General features: G+C 44.0%; 1 protein-coding gene across 3 annotated transcripts in view; it reads left to right on the top strand.

Moving 5' to 3' along the window:
* Positions 1–4,039: 4,039 nt before the first annotated feature.
* USP24 (ubiquitin specific peptidase 24) overlaps positions 4,040–22,836 on the top strand; it is a 141,259-nt gene continuing 122,462 nt past the window's right edge. For 2 of the 3 annotated variants that reach the window (XM_045477531.1, XM_045477532.1), the window contains exon 1: positions 4,177–4,613. In XM_045477531.1, the coding sequence (XP_045333487.1) occupies positions 4,293–4,613 (321 nt within the window). In that variant the 5' untranslated portion in view covers positions 4,177–4,292. Of the gene's footprint in view, positions 4,614–22,836 lie in introns of all 3 variants that reach the window. The other variant, XM_045477530.1, reaches the window with a different exon arrangement.

The following is a 22,836-nucleotide window of genomic DNA, read 5'->3' as shown; positions in this document are numbered from 1 at the left end:
GGTTTATGCAAATTGTACAGGCTTGTGCATCTACAGCATCATCGGAAGGAGTCCTCTGGCCTGTGGTCTATACTCATTAACACGGAAGGGATCACAATCTAAGCCTGCATAGGCTAAGGTCTTTTGAAGGAAGGTGATTCTGTTGATTCCTTGCCCTGCTAGAGACTGGGGGATTTTGTAGAGGCTGCAAATCTTGGACTCAGGCCGTCATTTCTCTTTGAGCTCTTTCTACTTCCTGGGGCACTGTAAGCTAGCAAGGCAAGGTTCTTCCTCCTCATCGAATATCCAAAATACTAACTTCCTCCTAGTCTTGGAAAATCTCCCTCTGTCAAGGTCTGCTCCTTATACCCACTGCCTTGAAGGAATCTTCTCCATCTTCTTCTCTTCTATGGGATTTCTGCTTCCAATTATGACAGATTTGCTTATTTAAGATCATCCCTCTTACTGACACCAACTAGACAAGCTGGGCAGAATAGAATATCTGCTTGAAGGCACTGAAAGCTTCCGAGGGAGAACTTGAAGGGCCAAATCGCAAAGAGAAAGGAAGTACAGACAGGTAAGCCCGTCATCTGGCACTGCTTTTCCCTTTAATGGGCTTGCCGATTAATCAGTAACCAAGTTAATCAATCAACTCAATTCTCTACCTTTACCCTTTCTCCCTTTTAGATCATCCTTCACACAGCACTCTTCCTAAAATTTAAATAACAGCACCTCTCTCCTTCACATAAATATTTCAGTGGCTTCCCATTCCCTTAGAATGAAGTGCAAACTCCTTATCAAGTTTAAGTAGTCCTCTCAGATCTGGTGTTTGGCCACATCCCCAGATTCCCTTCCCACTATTACCTCTCTAGAGCTCCAGCCATATTCCGCTGGCTTTTAATTCTTCTCAGTTGCTTTCCCCTTACTCACTCCAGGGCCTTTGCACATACTGTTGTAGTCTTTGGATCGCTCTCTTTTCATCTCATATTCATTTTCCTGGCTTTCCTACTTCCTGGCAGATTATAGTTTAAATACCCTCTGGAAAATTTTCCAGATTTCCTACGTTCAGTAATTTTACCCCCACAGAAGGCAAGAAATTTGCCCCTTACATCTTGAAATTCCCTATCAAAGCACCTATCACTCTTTATGATTACTCCTTTATTGTCTGTCTCCCTTTAAAGACAGTAAGTTCTAAAAGGGCAGGAACTGTGTCCTGTTCTCTAGTCTTTTTTTCTCTAGTCTTGCTCACTAGACACCGAGAGTTGTCTCTCTAGTCCTCAGCCTGGTTCAAAATAAACCCTCACTAAATATTTTTAAAATTACCTGTTAATATTAGGAAGCCCTCATATTTTGTCTTCCACACAGTTCATCATACCTCTCTTCAAGACCTGGCTATTTTTTTTTTTTCTTCTAGAAGATTCTAGAGAAGGATAAATGTGAACTGAATGTTATTTAAAATTTCTTAGTCCTTGTAACATTTTCAAGATTTTACTGCAATAAAAATTAAAATGTGAGTGAAAGCATGACTACTCACCCTACGGGCCCCTCCCCTATTATCCCAATTCGATAGGGTTTAAGGCCTCACGTGGTTTCTTACATGCAAAAAAGTGTGATTACAACTATTTGCATCCTCAAATGACATTCTGGCTTTTCAGCCACTCCAGGATCCGGTTCAAAAATGGCCTTCCTTGTTTTTTGTAGCCTTTTGTGGCTCCTTTCCAGTTTTTATCACAGACTTTGTTTTTCTCTGCTTCCTTCTCTGCTTCCTCTTCTCAGCTCGGCACAGCTCCCTCTGTCATGTTCTATAAACCTGCCACTGTTGATGAGTCTTTTTATGTGCCATCTGAATTGGCCGGCTCAGTCTCATTACCTCTTGGGTTCTGTCTCAAATCTCAGTGGCAAACAATTTTTCCCTTTACCTGTTACTTATTCCCCCCTCGTAATCCGTTTCTTAATTTGGTCACCGAATTAACTCGGCAGACCCCGGGCGAAAATGAATGCCATCACTTTTCCATCATCAAATTTTGTCAGCTTTGTTTAGCCCTGCATCACCAGTGCCAAGAACCGTACCTGGTGCCTGATAAATAGCACATATTTGTTGAATAAATGAAGTATCTTGGCATATACTTCATGATCGGCTACTTGGTTTCGTTTACATTACTTTTGGTCCTCATATACCACACCTAAATATTTAAGCACCATTGAGGTACTTGAAAGTTAATGCCACTTAGTAAAATTTTATTTCAATATATACCCCGGAACCTGATTCAGTTCCAGACATTCTTCCCTGGTAGGTTCTTTTGTTGTTGTTGTTGTTGTTGTTGTTGTTGTTGTTGTTGTTACTGTTTAAGAAATGTAAGAAGAAGGATTTGTTTTATTTCCATTCACAAATTGACTTTACTTCCTTTGGGGATAAGGCCTAGCCTTTGTCCCATAATACAACCTTTAATCAGTACAACAAATGCAGTCAGTTCATTTAAATGTAAACAGCGATGAAATCACCCTGGAAATCAAATTGTTGGGGTTTAAAAATATAGGTAGCAAGTAATAGGCAAGAAGGGTTCTGTGGTCCAGGGGAAGAGGTGCTAACAGAGTGCAGAGAATTTTCTGGGTACCGACCCTAATTTAAGATTTGGGACAGGTGGAGATTTCAGTAAGTGCTGGGTTGTCACAGGGAGGGGTTTGATGGGATGAGAAAGGTTAGTGGACTTCAGGGTTCTGGAAGAAACGAGGGTGAGGGCATTAGGAGATAAGCTGAGTTAACAAATACGTAGTGAGGTAAAGAAAAGACATCAGGATCTTGGGAGATGGGGGGGAAAGAACCTAGAAGCATGAATTAAAGGAAACTGAAGGGGGAAAAGAGCAAGGGCCAAGGCTTGGATAGTGGAGTCAAGGAAACTAAAGACGCAGCCCCTGGGGGCTACTGTTAAAGGTGGAAAGAGAAAGCAAGGCAAATAGGCCTCAAAGGGAAGAGGAATGAGTGCTTAAAGGGAGAAACGAACAGCTGTGGGGTCCTCCCGTAAAGGGCAGGAACAGAGGGGGCAGGGTTCTCCTTCAAAAGGCAGAAACAGAATCCTGAGCCAAGAGATACAGTAGTGTGAGTAGGTGGGTCAGCATCAGGAGGGGAGCACAGGTCCAAGGAGTTCGAATGAGTCTGTGGCTGGCCATGTGAGGCAGTCTGAGGTTTTCGGAGGTTTTCGCTAGCGCTGGGATTCTTGAGTTCGTAAAAATACGTTTCAGACGCCCAGGGGATTTCAGTGTTAAGAGTTTGGTGGCATACGGTGGGGTTTGGTGAGGGGCAGGTGGCCAGTGACGATAGGAACCTTCAGCGAGGGCTGGGAATCCATTTCAGCAAGGTTGGGGTAGTTTCAGGGAGAGCCGGAGGGATCTGGGTCGGGTTGCGTGGGGGTGATTTTCGGCCCCGGTGGACCGATGTGCCCGGTGTGGGCATGAATTGAGGTGGGCGTTGGGGTGTATTTCAGGCAGCGCGGCGGGCCAATTTCGGTGGTTTGGGGCGAATTTCTTTTGGGACTGCGGCGCGCGTTTCAGGCCGGGCTGGCGGCGAAGTGCAGCCGCGGCCGAATGAATCCCACCCGGGATGGGGTGCGTCTCGGGCGCGCGGGGGCGAGCGAGGCCGGGAGAGGAGTCCAGCGGGGGCTCTGAGCAGCTTCGGGGTGCGAGGGGACCGCCGTCGGGGCTGGGCCGCACGGACGGCTCGGGGGACTTCGGGGACGTTCCGCGCAGCGAAGGGCACGTCGCCTCCACCCGTCCCGCTCCCGCGGGAACCTGTTGCCGGAGAAATAGGCGGGCGGTGGCGACGGCCAAGGACCCTCCCTCGCCTGCGCCCGGGTGTCTGCGCGGCCCTTTCACCCCAGAGACGCTCCGCGGCGCGGCCCCTCCTTTTGCTGTCTAAATTAAAAAAAAAAAAAAAAGCCCCCCCTCCCCCCCCCCCCCAACACCCGCGCCCGTCCTCGGCGAACCTGGGGCGGCCCGGGCCGCTTCCGGGAGCGGAGGCGCGGCCCCGCGGGCCGGAGGAGGCGGAGGCGGAGGCGCAGGCGGAGGAGGAGGCCAACATGGCGGCGCGCAGGGCTGGGCCGGGCCGCCGCCGCGCCTGAGCGCCCCACCGCCCTCGCTCGGCTCCCGGCGTCCACGCCCGCGCCCAGCCTGGCCGGGCGGCAGCGGAGCGCGCAGGCCGGCAGCGCAGGGGCCCGCTCGGGCGCGGGAGCGGCGCGGAAGCAGCGCCGCGCGGCCCGCCAGGCCGGGGAGCCGCAGCTTCGCCGCTCGCCGGCCGGCGCGGCTCGGAGGCCCGAGCCATGGAATCGGAGGAGGAGCAGCACATGACCACGCTGCTGTGCATGGGCTTCTCGGACCCCGCCACCATCCGCAAGGCCCTGCGCCTGGCCAAGAACGACATCAACGAGGCCGTGGCGCTGCTCACCAACGAGCGGCCGGGCCTCGACTACGGCGGCTACGAGCCCATGGACAGCGGCGGCGGCCCCAGCCCCGGGCCCGGCGGCGGCTCGCGGGGCGACGGCGGCGGCGACGGCGGCGGCGGCCCCTCCCGCGGCGGGAGCACCGGGGGTGGCGGCGGCTTCGACCCCCCGCCCGCCTACCACGAGGTGGTGGACGCCGAGGTGAGGAGGGCGACCGTGACCCCGCGGGAGAGGCCAGCGGCTGGAGTTCCGCGGGCACGGGGGACACACCCCACTGGGCTGGGAGTGCGGAGGGCGTTTGGGGCGGGGGTTGGCTCGGAAACGGAGAGAATGGAGTCCCGGGCCCGGCGGGGGCGGAGGTCACCGGGCCGGGGTCAAGTGGGGAGAGGGACCCCTCCGGGAGGGGCTGAATGGGCCTTAAGGGACGCGGGGCAGGGCTGCGCGGCAGGGTGGGGAGGGGGTCTCGTGGGCTTCGGGCTCTGCACGCCGCAGGGCCGGCCGGCCGGCCGGGGATGGGAAGGAGGGTCCAAGGCGTGCATCTGCGATGCGGGAGGATCGACGCGCTAGCCTGGAGTGTGTGATGGGGAGGGCGCGTGTGTTAGGGGTCAGAAATGGGATACTTGTAGGCCGGGCTGGGGGCGGCGATTTCGTGGCACCGGCTTTTAGCGAAGGAGTAGGGGAGGCACCAGGTTCAGGGTCTGAGAAAAAGTGGGATGGGCCAGCCAGAGTAGTGGCCTTTGCTAGGGTCAGAGGAGGACTGCTGGGGTTAGGAATGGGGTTGGGGTTTTAGCCAAGGGCCGGAAAGAGGGGAGATTGGACAGGGTCTAAAAAATGAAGAGGGGCTGGTAGGGACCAGGGAGGAGAGGTATTGATATAAGGCAGGCGGGGGAGGGGGCTACGTGCAATAAGGTCTGGGTTGGGGGGACTGACGTTAATAAGGCCAGGTGGGGATTGGACTGAGGAGGTTAGAAGCCAAGAGGCCAGGTTGGGATTCAAAGCTGAAGAGGCCTGGAATTGAAGGATGAAGCTGGGACCAGGTCTGGGCAAGGAAAGTACTGGTCACAGGCAAGGTCAGGAATGAGGGAAAAGTAGAGGGGAAAAGGGATTGCAGTCATACTGAGGGTGCTGTGCAGAGGGACAGGGGACACGGTGGGACAGAAATGGGAGGAGTGGAGGCATCTGTTAAGGAGAAAGGGTTCCATCTAAGCGAATGGCTCTGATCGCAGATCTCAAGTCTGGGTGGAGAAAATCAGGCCTGTTTGGATGGGGATGTGAGCAAAGACCATGGGGAAGAAAACCGACTTTAACTGCAATTTTAAAAGAGATCAGCCAGAAGCACCAGTGCTTGTGAAATAATTGCTGTGCAGGAAAATGGCAGCTCACCTGAAGAATTTTGGTCAGATTCATTGAATAGTGCATTTCGGGGGTCAGGTAGGGAGCAGCTTGGCCCAATCCCAGAAGTGCGCAGATCTCACAGATCTCAGATTAGTGGGCTTGTGTTTTTAAAATAGAGACTTGAATTTGCATGATTCTTAATGAAGCTAAGCCTTCTGAAAGCATTTTCCCTAAATTATGTTATATCCTTTTAATTACATGCTTTTGCAGCGGTTGCTCGGGCTGAAGTCACTTGGGGGGAGAAGGTGGCACTTCAGAAAAACCGGTTTCTTCATAAGATTTCTTAGGTTCCCAGACTTCCACACACGTGATTGGTCGCCCTTAATTAGCCTGTAACTCGGTTATGTGATTGACTAGTGTGTGAAAGTGAAGATTGTTATTATTCCTGATTTGGGGAAATAATCCCACATTATTAAGTAAGTGTACTTAAGTCACTTTAAGAAATGAGCTTCTCTTTGCAAGTCCCCATCAGTCCCCTACTTGCTCATTCCAGTTTTGACCCAGTTTTGCAATCAAGGAGAAGGCCCGTTGCTTTTTCTGCAAGTATTTGTATAACTATGATGTTCATTGTATCCTCATTTTGTGAGAAATCTTATTCTTTGTTTCTTTTGTCACACCTTGTAATTGTCTGAAATTGAAAAATCAAATTAAACGATGCTTGGTGGTACTTCACCATCAGCTGTACCGTCCGTAGATTTAAGTGCAAAGAAATGGGACTGGCATCTTTTCACATGAATGACGGGCAGAGGAGTTTGATTTTAAGTAAAATCCAGGGAATCTTTATCTTTTCGAAGAATTGTGTCAAGTTTTCATTTCCTCTTGACCCCGGGGATTTTTGGCCTGGGGAGGCCGCACCATTTGATTTGGAGAGTTCAGGAGGGGCTCCTGGCTGAGGCTGCTTTACCCAGAAGCATATTGGCGGGCTACGAGCAGACACTTTGCAGGCACACGGGAGCCTGGTGAGAACGTTTAACCCAATTTCTGCTTCTAGTTTTACAAATCTTCTGCCTGTCACCTGTGCAGCTAGCTGGGTGGTCATCCTTGCTGTAGACAGTAGGAAACTGAGGCGTTTGATCCTGGGAAGGATGCTGATTGTTGTTGAGCATCTCCAGCAGGTCAGGCACTGTAGTAGACGCTTTACTATACGTTCTTTTAGTCCTCAGTGAGGTCGTTAATAACATCACTGTTTGAGAGAGACGATTAGTTCGTGGCAGTCTCTTGAACCTGGTGCTCTTAGGGCTTCAAAGACAGTGTGCTTTTTTTACTCTGCTCTCCTCATGGTTTTAGGATCGGCTTCATTTTAGCATAAGAAAGAAAAATTAAGAGGGAAAAAGACGATTTTGAGGCTGGGGAACTAGGCTAGGAATGATGGCAAGCACTGAATCAAGGCATTAGGAGTAGAATAATGGGTGGAATGAAAGGATCATAGATCTTTAAGGTGGAAGACTTCAGAAATTAAGAATTTGTTCAGCTCTTTTGTTTAAACAAACAGCCTGGCGGGGCCCAAAGGGGAAGTGACTTGTCCTCACAGAACCAGTTCATGGAAGAAACGGATCTAGAACTCAGGCCTTCTCACTGCATGGCCCGTGCACTGTCTCACTCCCACTGCCTTCCTTTCAGATGAAGAAGGGTCAGGCTGCAGCAGTGGCTTAATGGGGAGGAAGACAAGGGAAGTGTAACAAACTGGCTGACATTCATCAGCTCTTACAGAACCTACCTGTTCTGTTTCTTAAAAAATGAGTACCTTATTTTAAATTCTGTAAAGTTATTTTTGGTGCACAGGAAATTTCCGTTTTAAACGTTAAAAAAGAAAAAAAGGATTACATTTGTTTTTGTAGTTTGGAAACAGGCAGTAAACATTCAGTGCCTTCAGTGTCCCCTGGGGGGGGGGGGGCGCGTGGGAGTAGATAGTGAAGGTGAAGGTTACATTCTAGTGGCTCTCAGTGCAAGCCTCTCATTTTACAAGAAGCGACTTCCCAAGGTCATGTAGTTAGTTAGGGAAATCAGTTTAGTAATTTGGGCTCATGCCGTAATTAGGGTTTGGTTTAAAAATTAAATTTTGGAAAATAAAAGCAGTTAACTTCTGGTTCAGGAGAAGCAAGAAGAATGCAGATAAAAAACACCCAGATAGCTAACAGGGGGCAAAAAAAAAAAAAAAAAAAAAAAAAACCCACCCAGATATGTAGCAGAACACATAAAACTGCTCAGAAAGCCGCCTTTGCCGTATCCTCCAATTAAGTAAAGGTGTTGCTTCACACATGTTGTATTTGGTCACTACGAGTATTGTTGGGTACATGTAATTCATGGGCTCAGTGTCTGGAAGGGACTTTGAGAAACTACCCAGTTTTGATGCTGAATAGCATTACTTCAAAACCTGTCGAAGGCAGATAAGAGTTTGTTCTATTTTTTTTTTTTTTTAATTTTTTTTTCAACGTTTATTTATTTTTGGGACAGAGAGAGACAGAGCATGAACGGGGGAAGGGCAGAGAGAGAGGGAGACACAGAATCGGAAACAGGCTCCAGGCTCTGAGCCATCAGCCCAGAGCCCGACGCGGGGCTCGAATTCACGGACCGCGAGATCGTGACCTGGCTGAAGTCGGACGCTTAACCAACTGCACCACCCAGGCGCCCCGAGTTTGTTCTATTATTTAGGAAAATGGAATCTCACATCTGCCCTAAGTAACTTATCCAGATGTTTATCACCCCCCACTCAGAATTTTTTCCTGTTTCTTACTCTGATGGCCACTGCTAAGGGCATGCCCTCCGGTTCCCTCCTTCCCAGAGCTGGGAGAATCTCTCTCTTAAGCATTGTGATCCTTGATCTGGTCCATGGGATCAGTAGGAATCAACCAGGTGCTGTTGTGGGCATTTGAGACAATTGAACAATTGCGATACGTCCTCTATTAATTATTGTCTTATTTTTTAGAAAATACTGAAAATGGAATATTTTTTTTTGTAAGGAGATATCAGCTAACAGCAAGAAATACCTTTGTTCACTGTCTAGTTCTGTGATAATATTCCCAGAAGTGACATTTAATACTGTGATCTGACAAATATTGGGAAATTCTTATTTTGTTCCTTTTTTATTTTATTATTTTTTTTTTTTTAATTTTTTTTTTTCAACGTTTATTTATTTTTGGGACAGAGAGAGACAGAACATGAACGGGGGAGGGGCAGAGAGAGAGGGAGACACAGAATCGGAAACAGGCTCCAGGCTCTGAGCCATCAGCCCAGAGCCCGACGCGGGGCTCGAACTCACGGACCGCGAGATCGTGACCTGGCTGAAGTCGGACACTTAACCGACTGCGCCACCCAGGCGCCCCTTTTGTTCCTTTTTTAATGTGGACCTAACTTCTGGGGGTATTTTGTGAAAAGTATTTGCAAGATTTCTTTCTTTCTTTCTTTCTTTTAATTAAAGCCCCACAGTTGGTCCTGTTCCAGTATATCTAAATCACATTAATTTGTAGTTCTTTAACTTACTTCATTTCTGCCTCTCTTTTTTCCTTTGATAGTATGTGATAGTTCTAAGTGAATTAAGATTTTAGTATCATCAGTGCTTATTTATTTTAAAATTCATATTCCTCAAATAAAACAATCCTACTACATTTGAGTGTGGGTAAATATCAAATATGATTTGGTAAATTAAAAAAAAAAAGGAAAAATAAGAATCCATATACAGATTTTAAACTAAGAAGTAAACTAATTCCAAAAAATTGGTTGAAAGTGATGACATAAAAATAGGGAATCTGCAAGGTTAATTAGCATAGCCTAATTTTTGAAATAAGTATTTCTTTATAATCTAGTATACGAATCTCCTTTGGGAATTAGGCCTATGAGTTCATCTAACAGTTGGCTTCTCACCTTATAATTACCTGGCCATATGCTGTTAGAACGAGTGTAATTTGGCACAAAGGAAGCACCTTTGGTGTGTTGGTGAGTGCAGTTCTAGCAGAATCATAGTAGGTAGTGACAGTTTTATACAGCATAATGGTGCCGTTAGCTTAAAATTGGAAACCAGTCGCGATGTTAGAAAAGTAAATGTTTCAGTTTTAACAATTTGAAGCAAGGATTTCAACTTTAATACAACTTAAATAGCAGACATCAGGGGCGCCTGGGTGGCGCAGTCGGTTAAGCGTCCGACTTCAGCCAGGTCACGATCTCGCGGTCCGTGAGTTCGAGCCCCGCGTCGGGCTCTGGGCTGATGGCTCAGAGCCTGGAGCCTGTTTCCGATTCTGTGTCTCCCTCTCTCTCTGCCCCTCCCCCGTTCATGCTCTGTCTCTCTCTGTCCCAAAAATAAATAAACGTTGAAAAAAAAAAAAAAATAGCAGACATCAGCGTACTACATACTTCTGTACTTACTGCCAGGTACCATATAACATTGATTTTGTTTGAATCAGAGTATGAAGAGGAAAAGTTTTCACTTCTGATAAGAACTATAGTTGGAAAGATTTAGTCCAATAATACTATTTATATCTGGAGTTCAGTTGTCCAGGAAATTTTCACATTTGGACCCGGAGAGAAGTAAGTAGACACGTAAATACGTAAAATTGAGCCATTGCAAAACATCCCCCCACATTCAGTGCGTTCACTACATGCGTTTCACTCATTTACTGTTGTAACTTTTTTTAAAAAAACATAGTTCATGCAAATGCTGTTTTTCCACGTCCTAGCAAATTGGAAGAGGTTTTGTTGCAGTCCCAACACGAGGCGATGAGCATTTAGAGGGAACCATATTTGATAGTAGCGAGAAGTGACAGGTAGCAGTTCAGTGGTACAGGAGGGGACAGGAAAAGTTGAAAAGTGGGCCCAACCAAAGCAGGCCGGCCCGTGTGTACAGGGCCAAATAAAACAGCTTTGTGTGCTTCGTGACCCCAGAGGATGGCTGGTCTTAGTGATATTGCACTCAAGAAAAGGTTCCAGTATGCCGTTTAGGAAGGGTCGCTGGGGCACCTCGGTGGCTCAGTTTTGTTTGTTTGTTTTTTTTTTTCAATATATGAAATTTATTGTCAAATTGGTTTCCATACAACACCCAGTGTCGGTGGCTCAATTTTTTAAGCGCAGAGCCTGCTTGGGATACTTTCTTTCTCTCTGCCCCTCCCCTGCTTGCGCATGCTGGAGAACATGTGTGCTCTCTTTTTCTTTCTAAATAAATAAATAAACATTAAAAGAGTGAGGAAGGGGCACCTGGGTGACTTAGTCAGTTGAGTGTCTGACTCTTGATTTCAGCTCAGGTCATGATCCCAGGGTCATGAGATTGAGCTCCGTGCTGGACACAGGGCCTGCTTGGTATTCTCTCTCTGTGTCTCTCTCTCTCAGTCTCTCTCTCTCTCTCTCTCTGTCTCTCTCTCCCCCAGCCCCTGCCCCATGCACTCTTGCTCTCAAAAGAAATAAATAAACTTAAAAAAAAATGGGTCAGGAATGTGGAGTACAGTTTAGCAAGGTTTTAGTTTTTAACCAAGAGAAGGAAAGGAGAAGAAAGTTGGGCGCATGAGGAAGTAAGCTTCGGGTGCCTTGGAAATTCAGACATATGGGGCATTTCAATGGAAGGGCTCTGGACTGCTAAGGCCCTGCTAAGAAAGTTGTGCTTCGTTTTTAAAAGAATAAATGTTTTCTCTCACCTTCCTCCTAGGGTGTTTTAGTTTCTTTTTTAAGTTAGTAATTCTCATTCTCATTAGTATCATAAGAATTTTTATTGCTTAGTATTGGAACATTTTTTACTCAGTTGGATTTATGAAAATTACTTGTTAATTAGCATATTAGCAGTAGGAGGCATTATTTATTGTTTAGTGTTGATCATCTCTATGGTGAGTTTTTGGCAAAGCGTTTTGTAGCCTTTTTGTTTTTATGGTATGTTTGTGAGTTCACTTCTCTATCCAGCAATGGGAAACCTGGCTTCCACCATCGGCTCACATTGTGTGTGTGTGTGTGTGTGTGTGTGTGTGTGTGTGTGTGTGTAAGGGACGTGGAATCTACTTGGTGTTAGCTGTTAACTTTAAGCCGGTTAATAGAACATATAGCTGTACATTTGGTTTATTTTTGTTTGTTCTGAAGAGAAGAGCTAACACAATTAAGTGGAAATATTATTCTGGTAATCTTTCCAGAAATTGAAATGCTTCAGCCGTGATGCAGAGTTCTGTGGAATCTTTTTGTAGGACTGCGTTGAAGATTTGATTTTCCTCTTACAGATAAATATTAACAGATAAATAACCTCTTAGGTGCCCACCCAAGTCTTCTCACTTCTAAAGAGGAGCTTCCTTGTTCAGACCCTGGTTTGCTTTTCTGTGGTATCACAGCCAGTTATTTGTGTTATAAAATTCAGTTGACACTATTTGATATGCTTTCACTTAAGTTTAAGGTGTTTGTGTTAGAAATATTTTGCTAGGGGCGCCTGGGTGGCGCAGTCGGTTAAGCGTCCGACTTCAGCCAGGTCACGATCTCGCGGTCCGTGAGTTCGAGCCCCGCGTCGGGCTCTGGGCTGATGGCTCAGAGCCTGGAGCCTGTTTCCGATTCTGTGTCTCCCTCTCTCTCTGCCCCTCCCCCGTTCATGCTCTGTCTCTCTCTGTCCCAAAATAAATAAACGTTGAAAAAAAAAAAATTAAAAAAAAAAAAAAAAAGAAATATTTTGCTAAAAAAAAAACCAAAAAAACTGAGTAAAAGGCATGGTGCTTTTTTTTAAAATGTTTTTTTAATGTTTATTTTTGAGAGAGAGAGAGAGAGACAGAGTACAAGGAGGGGAGGGCAGAGGGAGAGGGAGACCCAGAATCTGAAGCAGGCTCCAGGCTCTGAGCTGTCAGCACAGAGCCCAGCGTGGGGCTCGAACTCACGAACCACGAGCTCATGACCTGAGCCTAAGTCAGTTGTTTAACCGACCGAGCCACCCAGGTGCCCCAGTGCATTCTTTATCATAAGTTTCCAAATGGTTTCTGAAATTGAAATCTTTTTCAGAAAGACTTATTGGTTAGATATTCTGTTGTCAAGACTTTCCAGTTTCTGCTTTGTGTGCTTTTAAGAATCCAGCTTTTCAAAAACAGGTCAGCATTTCCCCCCCCCCCCTTCTCATTTCTCATCTCTACATTGTCAATTTTGGTGGAAAACTGAAATGCTTTCTGAAACCTGTAGCTGGAAATCTAGAGTGAAGCATTTTGGTAACGATTTAAAATCTATTACAGATCCTAGAAATTTTCAAGGCATTCCACACTGCAAATGGCAACATCATCTAGCAATTATTTAATTTATTCTGGGACTCTTTCTTTTCTTTTCTTATTGTATAGCCTATTAATTCTCTGAATATCTCTCCTGCCTCTTCTGTCTATCCCCACTGTTACTGCTCTGTGTTCTATTCCTTTCTTACCTTTTCTCTCTGCCACTCGCTGGCACCAGAATGATCTCTCTAGAATGCAAATTTTAATCCCAGGATAACCTTGCTCAAAAATGTTTGGTGCTTCCTCATCTTCTCTAGGCAAAATCCAAATGCAAACTTCTTTTCTTTCAAGGTCTCCATTCTTACCCATCTGTTCCTATCTCCTGACTTCCAGTTTTGTGTTCTCCCTTGCAGTCCAGGGGCCATCTCTTGGCCCACTCACTCTCCTAATCTCCAGTCTCCATCTGCCTAACACCAATTCATTCTTGTTAGCTCCAGTGCCATATCTCTTTAAGGTAAAAGTAAAGTGGTGGTCATATTTTAGTTAAAAAAGTTATGTTTACCTTGCATGTATCTGTTTTTCCACTAGGCTTGAGGAACAGGTCTCGTTTTATCTCTCTGTCTCTGGCACCCCAGCTCACAATATTTGATTGGATAGAGTGACGAATGAATGGAAAGAAAATTTTAAATGAAATAAAAAGTGAAATGATAACTGGAAAGAGGATTGAACCTGTGGTTTGGGAGATGGTACCTTTTGTTCAGGGTTCTGTTGCTTGCTAACTCTTCCATTGGGCAAGTCAGTTTGCCCCCAAGTCTTCATTTTCTCATCTGTAAAATAGTGTGATCTTGGACTAGATCTGCAGTTAATTTTTTTCATTCATTGACTTCTTTGAGAAATTAAAAGCGAAGAGGCCTCTCAGATAACAGTGTATGTAAATATATACGCTTAATGTTTAAAGTAAGCTGGTGCCAAAGTATTAATACTATTATTTGGGCTAATGGATTACTATATTTCTCAATTAAAAAAAATTTTAGGGGGCTCCTGAGTGACTCAGTTAAGATTCCAACTTTTCATTTCAGCTCAGGTTATGATCTCATGGTTCATGAGATTGAGCCCCACTTCGGGCTCTGTACTGACAGAGCCTGCTTGGGATTCTCTCTCTCTCTCTCTCTCTCTCTCTCTCTGCCCCTCCCCCTCTCCTCTCTCTCAAAATAAATAAACTTTTACAAAATGAATTTTTAATGAGCTTTAAAAACGTATATAAACTTTATTTAAAAAGACCAACCAAACTATGGTGTTTATTAAAATGGAAATAGCTTTAAAAAAAAAAAAGATTATTTTGTGAGTCTTAGGAAAATTTTGCCTAGACCCCAAAATTATTTTATAATTGTGCTATTGTTTCATTTGTGTTTTATCTAATTAAAATGTAGAAAAAAAAAGATTACTATTTCCTAGCATATCACTGGGAACAATTTTCTTTTAACCTAGAATTCATATTTGATTATCTACTTATTAGTTTCCAATTATTTTTAGTTCTAAGAAAACCATGGCTTGGAAGATGTGATTCAGTAGGACTTTCCAAATTTGAGTCAGAGATTAAGCTTTAATAGAGTTTCTGTTCAGTGGGGTTTTTTTCTTTTTTTTCTTTTTCTTCTTCTTTTTTTTTTTTTTTTTTTTTTTTTTTTTGCATGCTCTCCCCTGCCATCAAGTATCTCAGCATTTTGCCTTGTTGATTGGTTTTAGGATATTCTTTTGGATGACTCCAGTATGTTTTAATTGGCCTTTAGATTATCTGCCAGCATTTAAAGACCCTCAAAGGTCTGCAACTGTATTTTGAAACCAGCTGTCTTTAGAGCAGAGGGGTTTTTGTTTGTTTTGCTTTGCCAAAGGTATGGAATAGAGATGCGTGTCTAGCCAACACAGCCTTCCCTTGTCACCTGTTTCCTGTGACCTAAAGCAGTTTTACTCATGATCATTGGGCTCTTAGTAGGCTCCAAACCAATCTCATCCATTATTTCCAAGAAGCATTCCACTCCCTCGACTTTTTCTGTCACTTATATGTTTTAATGGACAGTACTCTCTCATGTCTTTTTGCACAATTTTAAGAGGGTGGGATGGCTGTTTCTGGTATTCTTATTAAATGGAAGATAATTAAAGAGTTCTCAGAATAAAAACTCTAGATACGTCTGAAATAATGATACAGTTCACATTCTAGTGAGAAAAACAGACATTCAGCTGAAAGTTGTTAGAGCAACGGAACAGTAAATAGCCCATTTAACAAAACAGCCCTTGATTCCGTAGGTTTTTATTGAGCAGTGATGGTGTGCTAGGCACTGAGCTAAGTGTTGGGAATACAATGGTGAACCAGTGACACATAGTGTCCTCTCTGTGATAGTTTGAAGTCTGGTAGATTTCTTGTGCTCTAAGTGGAATACATCATGATGTTCTAATTCAGAAACTAGAGGCTTTGAAGAACCGGGGGTTGAATATGAAAGAGCTTACATCTATCAAAAGCATTTAAATAGTGCCTCAAGGATTTTTTGTGGTAATTTGATTTATAGTGGGATCCATTGCCAGGAAATCAAGTGGTATTTTTCTCAAGTGATACGTCTTTAGCACCATGGAATGTACAGAATTTGTATTTATTTACTTGTTGGATGTTTAATATTAGTAGTTGATGTTTCTCTCAACTAGGACCTCTTCTAAGAATGGTGCTAATTATTTCCTTCAAATTCTGTTACTTTTTGTTCTAAAATCATGAAGGTATACGTTTTTACCAGAAATGAGAAATTTCTCTAGAAACTGGTCTGATTTCAGGCTAAACATTCCTTATGGTTGTGGATAATACAAAAGAGGCTGTTTTAAAGCTAGAGCAGTGTTGATTTTAGAAAGACTTAGGATGGTAGAAATAGCAGTAACTATGTAAATGAAAACTTGTCTGGGATTAGTAACATAAGAAGTCTTTAGTTTATTATTAGTATTTTGGTTTTTGTGGTCAGTTTTACATCGGAGTGGACTGTCTTTCCTAAAATACTTTAAAAATATTAGTAATTTTCATTTTTTAAGATTTACTTTTCATATCTGCCTCGTTTGAAGTGTTTTGGGGAGTTACAGTAGCACAGATCATCCTATGTTTCATCCTTTCGACATCATACTTGTTTTTGAGAAAATGTCAGTTACCTATTGGGCAGTTGGTACTGTAAGTGTTGAAATCACGCCAGGCCTGTGTGTGTGTGTGTGTGTGTGTGTGTGCGCGCGCGTGTGCAACGTGTGCCGTAAAAACAATTGGTTCATGTTATGTGTATAGATACACTTACATCTGTGCAGAGTAACAAGTGGGTCCTGTTTGCTATTCATTACTCTTGAGGTTTTTATGGCTGAGTATAAACCATGTCTGTGAAAGAGGAATTCTAAGCATTTGTTAAGGGGGATCAAAGATGAGGATCAGTGCAGGATGACCAGAGATTCACCCAGTTAGTTCATAGTGATTATAATGTGGGAGAGAAATATCAAGAATGCTTAGCAAGATACACTTTATGAGACAGAAAAATTATCTGTAAGAACTGAGAGTGTTTCTTGTCTTCCCCTCTCCCTACCCCGAGAAAAAAACCCCTGAAAGTGGTAAATGTAAGGGTGAAAATGGAAGATTTGTTCAGAGCTGGAAGGGACCATGGGGATCTTGTGGTGTTAAATCTTGCCAATTTAGGAATGAGGACCTTGACCCTGGATCATTAGCAAAGTCAGGAAGGGAGTCTAGCCTTCTGCCTCTCTCAGCGTGTAGTTTGTATTCTTCACGCTGTCTTTCTGACATGAGGAAGTCTTTGACTGTAGGTCATCTTTAATATATCCTTCCTCGTAAACTCTCTGTATTTTAATCACCACCATTTCCTTTGTTAGGTATTAGTTTGCATCAAATGGGCAAAGTTGACATTTGATTCATTTTCCCCCCCTCCAAGTATTTGTCTTGCTTTCTCATTCAGTGTTTTTTAATGTCCGTGGTTATTGATGTTTATAAAAGGTAGTAAGGGTTGAAGAAGGGAAGGTTCAGTAAGTGCTGTCACTTGTGAAGGTCTGTGTCTGTCCACTTGAGCATCCCTGTATAGCTGACCAGGATTAGTGATATCCTTGGTCCACCCACAGTTGCACACATGCACTGGGTACTTAAAAATAAGCTCAATAATCAGTATGCAAATGTCTTGACACAGTATACCGCCTAATTTGCTTTACATGCATATCTCTTCCTTAACTTTTTTTTTTCTGCGTATCAGATACAGTGTTTATTATAAATATCAACTGGGATGGGGGCGCCTGAGTGGCTCAGTCGGTTTAGCATCCGACTTTGGCTCAGGTCATGAGCTCACGGTTCGTGGGTTGGAGCCGCATGTCAGGCTCTGTGCTGACAGCTCCGGAGCCTGGAGGCTGCTTTGGATTCTGTGTCTCCCCTCTCTCTCTGCCCCTCGCCCACTCATACTCTGTCTCTCTCTCTGTCTAAAAAATAAACATTAAAAAAAGTTTTTTTAAATAAATATTAATGGGATGTGTTATACACTTGTAGGTTTGAAATTAAACATTTTTAATGATACCTTGGAAAGGTATCAATATGCTAACAGGACAGTATGTGCCTTAGATTAAACATCTTAACGAGTACAGAAATAAAACAGTGTATATTGATTAACCCTTAGAGAATAACTTGAAAAAACCAGCCTTTAAATATGCTAGTTTTTTTTTTTTGTTTTTTGTTGTTTTTTTTTTTTTTAATGACTGTGTGCGTGCTTTTTCTCCTACCTGGCGTGTCCTCCTTACCCCTTTTCCCCTCTTGTCATATTGGACCATGGAAGTTAGTCCACAGCACTGCCTCTGTGATCTCTGCACTTCATCTTTTCTCTGCAAAGTAGATTTCATACAGGCTTGCCGTTGACGGAGAGTAATGAACGCCCTCCTTATTTCAGTACAGCCAATCCTAATGCTAACATACCACATGTACTGTTGATCAGGTTTGCTACTGGTTTTCTAGTCGGGCTTGATACCTTCCGTTATTTTTCCTCCCATTCATGGTTCTGTTTTTCCTGGTTAAAAGTCCCTCCTTGACTTTGAATAGAGATCCTTACATTCCCCTGCCACAGCATTTATCTTTCCCGTTGGAATTATTCACTTACTTGTCATGCAGACAGAATTGTGAGTCTTCTGAGGACAGGGTCTGATCTTCTGTATTTCCTGTAGCGTTCAGGGTAACACTTGACATAGAAGGTGCTAAATGAAGTGAAAAATTCTGATCTGGAAAATAGGTAGTTTGCATCACCATTCTGGAACACATTTTCCTTCATTTGCAAGTATCAGATAGCATCTGAAAGCTAATCTTGCCTAAAAGAGCCTACTCCATAGCTTGAAGGCAACATAAACATTTTGGGAGTCCTGTAACAGATTTCTGTTGTGGGATTTATCTTGTTTTACAGTTTGTGGGAAGGAACTTTTCTTGAACTGTTGCCAGCGTCGTTAAAACGGGCACCATTTTGGTGCATAATAGCACATTAAATTTCAACTTTGGTATGCAGTACCACTCCCTTTGCTTTATAAACTTTTCTATGGCTTGCACAGAAAAATATTGAACGCAGGAAAAAACGTGATGGCTGCTGGAAGAAGCAAGCCTTTTTTTTAGCCTTAGGTAGGACTGTTTGCCAGTCTGTTTTTCTATGGTTTTATTGCATGGCTTCATTGAGCTCTACTTCAGTAGGGAGAAGATTATTTGCAGAGATTATCGTTTCTGGAGAAGAAAGAGAAAACATGCTACATAGAATTAAAACAGGAAACGGATTTTTATTGTTAGTTTTTGTTTCAGATTCTTTTGTTTCACTTATCACTATAATAATCATTAATGATGTTACTGTTGATTTAAGTGGGTTTATTTTCAAGTAAAGCTATTAAGGTGTTCATTTTTTATCCCTCTTTTGTCACCCCAATGTAAAAAAAAAAAAAAAAGATGTGTAGAGAGGAAGAAGGAGGAGGAAAGGAACAGTAGTATGGGAACCATTTGTTTAACACTGAACAAATATTTATTGAATGCCTTTGGCTCTAGTCTGTTCTCTGATTGCTAAAACACAGTTCCTGCTTTTAAGGAGTTTACAGCCTATTGCAGTGGTTATGAATGGTGGGTAGGGATGGCCAGCACCAGGTCAGAATCAATTGGGTTGCTTTTTCAGAATAGCTTGTCCCCAGCAGAGCTTCCAGCTGTCCCAGGATATATGCCAGAGTAGGGAGTACGGGGGAAGACTGCTTAATAAAGCATTAGAAAAGGTGCGTGTTCTGGGGTCAACTACAAATCCAGTGTGGATGTAATTTGATTGGTATGCTAGATGTATTTTTCCCAAGTTTTCATCATGAACAATTTCCACCCTATGGAAAAGTTGAAACAATAGTACACCTTTTGTACCCTTCACTTTGAGTCAACATTGGCAAGCGTTTTGTCACATTTGCTTTCTCTCTCCTCTCTCTAAAGGCACACACACATACACACACGTGCGCGTGCGCACACACACATTTTCTTTCTGAATCTTTTGAAAATAAGTTGTAAACGTCATGACACTCGACTTTTAAATACTTCAGTATGAATCTCCTAAGGACAAAGACATTCTTCTACAGAAGCACAATACCATTATCTTAGCAAAGGAATTTAACAATGATATATTAATATTCTCCATCATTTAATTCATATTTAGATTCCCCCCACTTATACCAAAAATAGCCTCTATAGACATTTTAAAAATAACCCAGGATTGAACCAAAGAATATGCATTGGATTCAGTATGTCCCTTTAATGTAGTTTCTAGAATAGTCTTTGTATCTTTTTAGTCTTTGGATACTGACATTTTTTAAAACAACCCAGTTCTCTTTTCTGTTTTTTCAAGATTTTATGATTGAAAAATACACAAGGAAGTTTTATCATGATCTGTTAAGACAGTAAGGAAAACTGAACAAAAATATTAACTTCTTCCATCACATAATTTTTTCCTCCTTAGTATGACTGCACTTTCAATCATCTTTTTCTGACTTTTACAAAATGTTAGCATTTTTAGAGCTTCAGAAAAGAACTTGGATCCATAGGTAAGCATTTTCATTTTAGAGATGAAACTGAAGTATGAAGATACCAAATCTTATGCAAGAACGTGGTTCTCAGCTAGGGGCAGTTTTGCCCCAGGAGATATTTGGCAGTGTCTGGAGACATTTTTTGGGTGTCACAACTAAAGGGGTGCTTCTCGCACCTCATGGGTAGAGGCCAGGGATGCTGCTTAAACATCTCACGGTGCACAGCACAGCCCCCCGCCCCCCGCCTCAGCAAAGAACTATCCAGCCAAAACTGTCAGTGATGCTAAGGTTAAGACACTCTGGTCTAAAATCACACAGCTAACTGCGGGACTTAAACTCATTTCTTGACTGTCAGTTCTGTCTTCTGTCCACACGTGAAAAACACAGCACCTCGCTTTGTTTCCCGTTGATCCCCCCCCCCACCCTGCCCCTTCATCCTCATTTCTTCACGCTGAACCTTTTGATTAAGCCTAGTGAATTATTTTCTGGCTATAAGGATTAAGATGGATTAGAACATATTGCTGGAGAGAGCATGAAGTATCTTTCTAAGAGAAACATAAAAGTGCTTTCAGTGGAATTTTGTTCCTATAATAAAAATCTGTGCAGAATAACCTTTAGGAGCAGTTTAGATCATCATAATAGCACTTCACTTCTGTTTATGTGATGTTTGAGCGTATAGAGCGCTTTCACATATATTATCTTACTGAGTATTCACCAAAACCCTTTGTATTAAAAGCAAACAAGTGGCCGTCTCCTTTTCACAAGCGAGGGAATAAAGGTTCACAAAAAGTGACGTATCCCGTCTGACTGTGGTTCAGTGGGTATTCGTCAAAATTTCATGAAGAGAGATGGCAGTTGAACTTTTATCTGTGCAAAAAAGGAACAAGCCATCTCAAAATGTTGTAAGCTCCTGGTCACTGGACATATTTAAGCAGAGGCTCTGGGGTTTTTCTGGGGGTATAGAAGGGATTTACATATCAGATAAAAGTTCAGACACTGGAAGTAGAACGGAGACAAGATGTGGCTCCTGTCATTGAGTAACACCATCTAATTGGGACGCCAAACCTGTGAGTAGGTAAACCTTCCTGTACCTCAGTGTCTGATGTTCTGGGAACAGAGGAAAGCACTTTAATTATGCTGCATTCTGCCTTTGGTGGCAGACCCTCACACACAATTCTCTGTGCCTGGAATCCCGTCGCCTTCTCTTTCATTTCATAAGGATTTAATTCACTTGGTGCTTAACATCGATCCACTCACCAAAACGTATCGAGCACCTGCTCTGTGTCGGGGGACCGTTGCACATAATGCAACAGACAACACAAAAGTCCCCCCCCCCCCCCCCCCCCCCCCCGTGGAGCTTACATCCTACGTTCAGGGAGGCAGGCAGCAAACAGGGTAACAAGCAGGATGGCAGCTGAGAAGTGCCACAGAGAAAAAGAAAGCAGGGGACGGCGGGGAGAGCACGCTGGGCTGGGGATGGGTATGGCAGGCCCGCTTTTTAAAATAGGTTATTTGTGGACAGCTTCGCTGAGAAGGTCGCGCTTGAGCAAAGGCCTGCAGTGGGTGAGGAGCAAACTGTGTGGTCGTCCGAGGGGAAAGCGCTCCGAGTCAGATTCTGTAAAGGGCCAGACAGTAAATGTTTTAGGCTTTGCGGGCCAAGCAGTCCCTGTTGTAGCTACCCAGCTCGCTGTCGCAGTGCGAAGGCAGCCACGGACTACACAAACCGGCAAGATGGTCTGTGTTCCGATACAGCCTCATATCCAGAAGGAGAGAGGGGACCGTACCCTGCTGACCCCTCCGCTCAAGTGGAGGAACGCCTCGCGCAGAGGCCCTGGCGGGGAGCAAGGCTGGCCCGCTTGCGGGGCAGCGGGAAGGCCAGCGTGGCTGGAACTTAGCAAAGAGGGGAAGAGCAGGAAACGAAGTCCGAGGTGAAGGAGGGGGCAGGTCCTCGCCAGGGCCTCAGAGGCAACTCTGCTGATGCCTCTTTGTCAGAAGGAGGATGGCAGGCCTTGAGGGTTCTGAACAGGAAGGTGACACGACCTAGTGGGAAGGATCCAGAGTCTGTCTGGGGGGCTTACTAGCTCAAGACGCTTATTAAACGTCCGAGGAGAGGTGTCAGAGAGGAAATCGGATAGATGCGTGGAGGCGGGGGAAGGTGTCTGTCTGGACCGGAGCTAAAATGTGAGAGCCTCAGCTTAGAGGTGGTATTTAAAACCAAGAGACTCAGCCTCTCAAAAGGGCCAGTAGCACTCCAAAAGGACCAACACTGGCTCTTGAGGGGTGAAAAGAAATCTTAGGTATTCTGGTGGTTTTCTCCAGATCTCACCCCTCCCCAACACAGCCTTACTCTTTAATATTTAATTAACGGAGATGAGATGATTGGGAAGAACGTATGGAAAAACCTCCCTGAAGGAGGGATCATGAAAACAAGGTTGGGAAACACCACCTGCGCAGTTGAAAATCCACATTGTAACTTTTGACTCCCCTGTAACTTCACTACTAACAGCCTATTGTTGATCAGAATCCTTTCCTGTAACTCGAACAGTTGACTGACACACATTTGGCATGCTATACGTGTTATGTATTAGATTCTTACAATTAAGTAAGTTAGGGAGAAGAACATGTTATTTCAAATCATGAGGAAAACGCATTGACAGTATTTACTGTATTTATCAAAGAAATCTGTGTATGAGGGGACACACACAGTTCAAACCTGTGTTGTTCAAGTTTCAGCTATACAAGACAACTTCTCGCGAAAACCTCATTTCTGTGATCATCTAAATACATGAATACCCACCAAGAGTTGT

This window comes from Leopardus geoffroyi, chromosome C1 (genome assembly GCF_018350155.1).
Source record: "Leopardus geoffroyi isolate Oge1 chromosome C1, O.geoffroyi_Oge1_pat1.0, whole genome shotgun sequence".
NCBI lineage: Eukaryota > Metazoa > Chordata > Mammalia > Carnivora > Felidae > Leopardus > Leopardus geoffroyi.
Note: the sequence above shows the minus strand (reverse complement) of the source record. Positions and strands in the feature narration are given on the sequence as shown.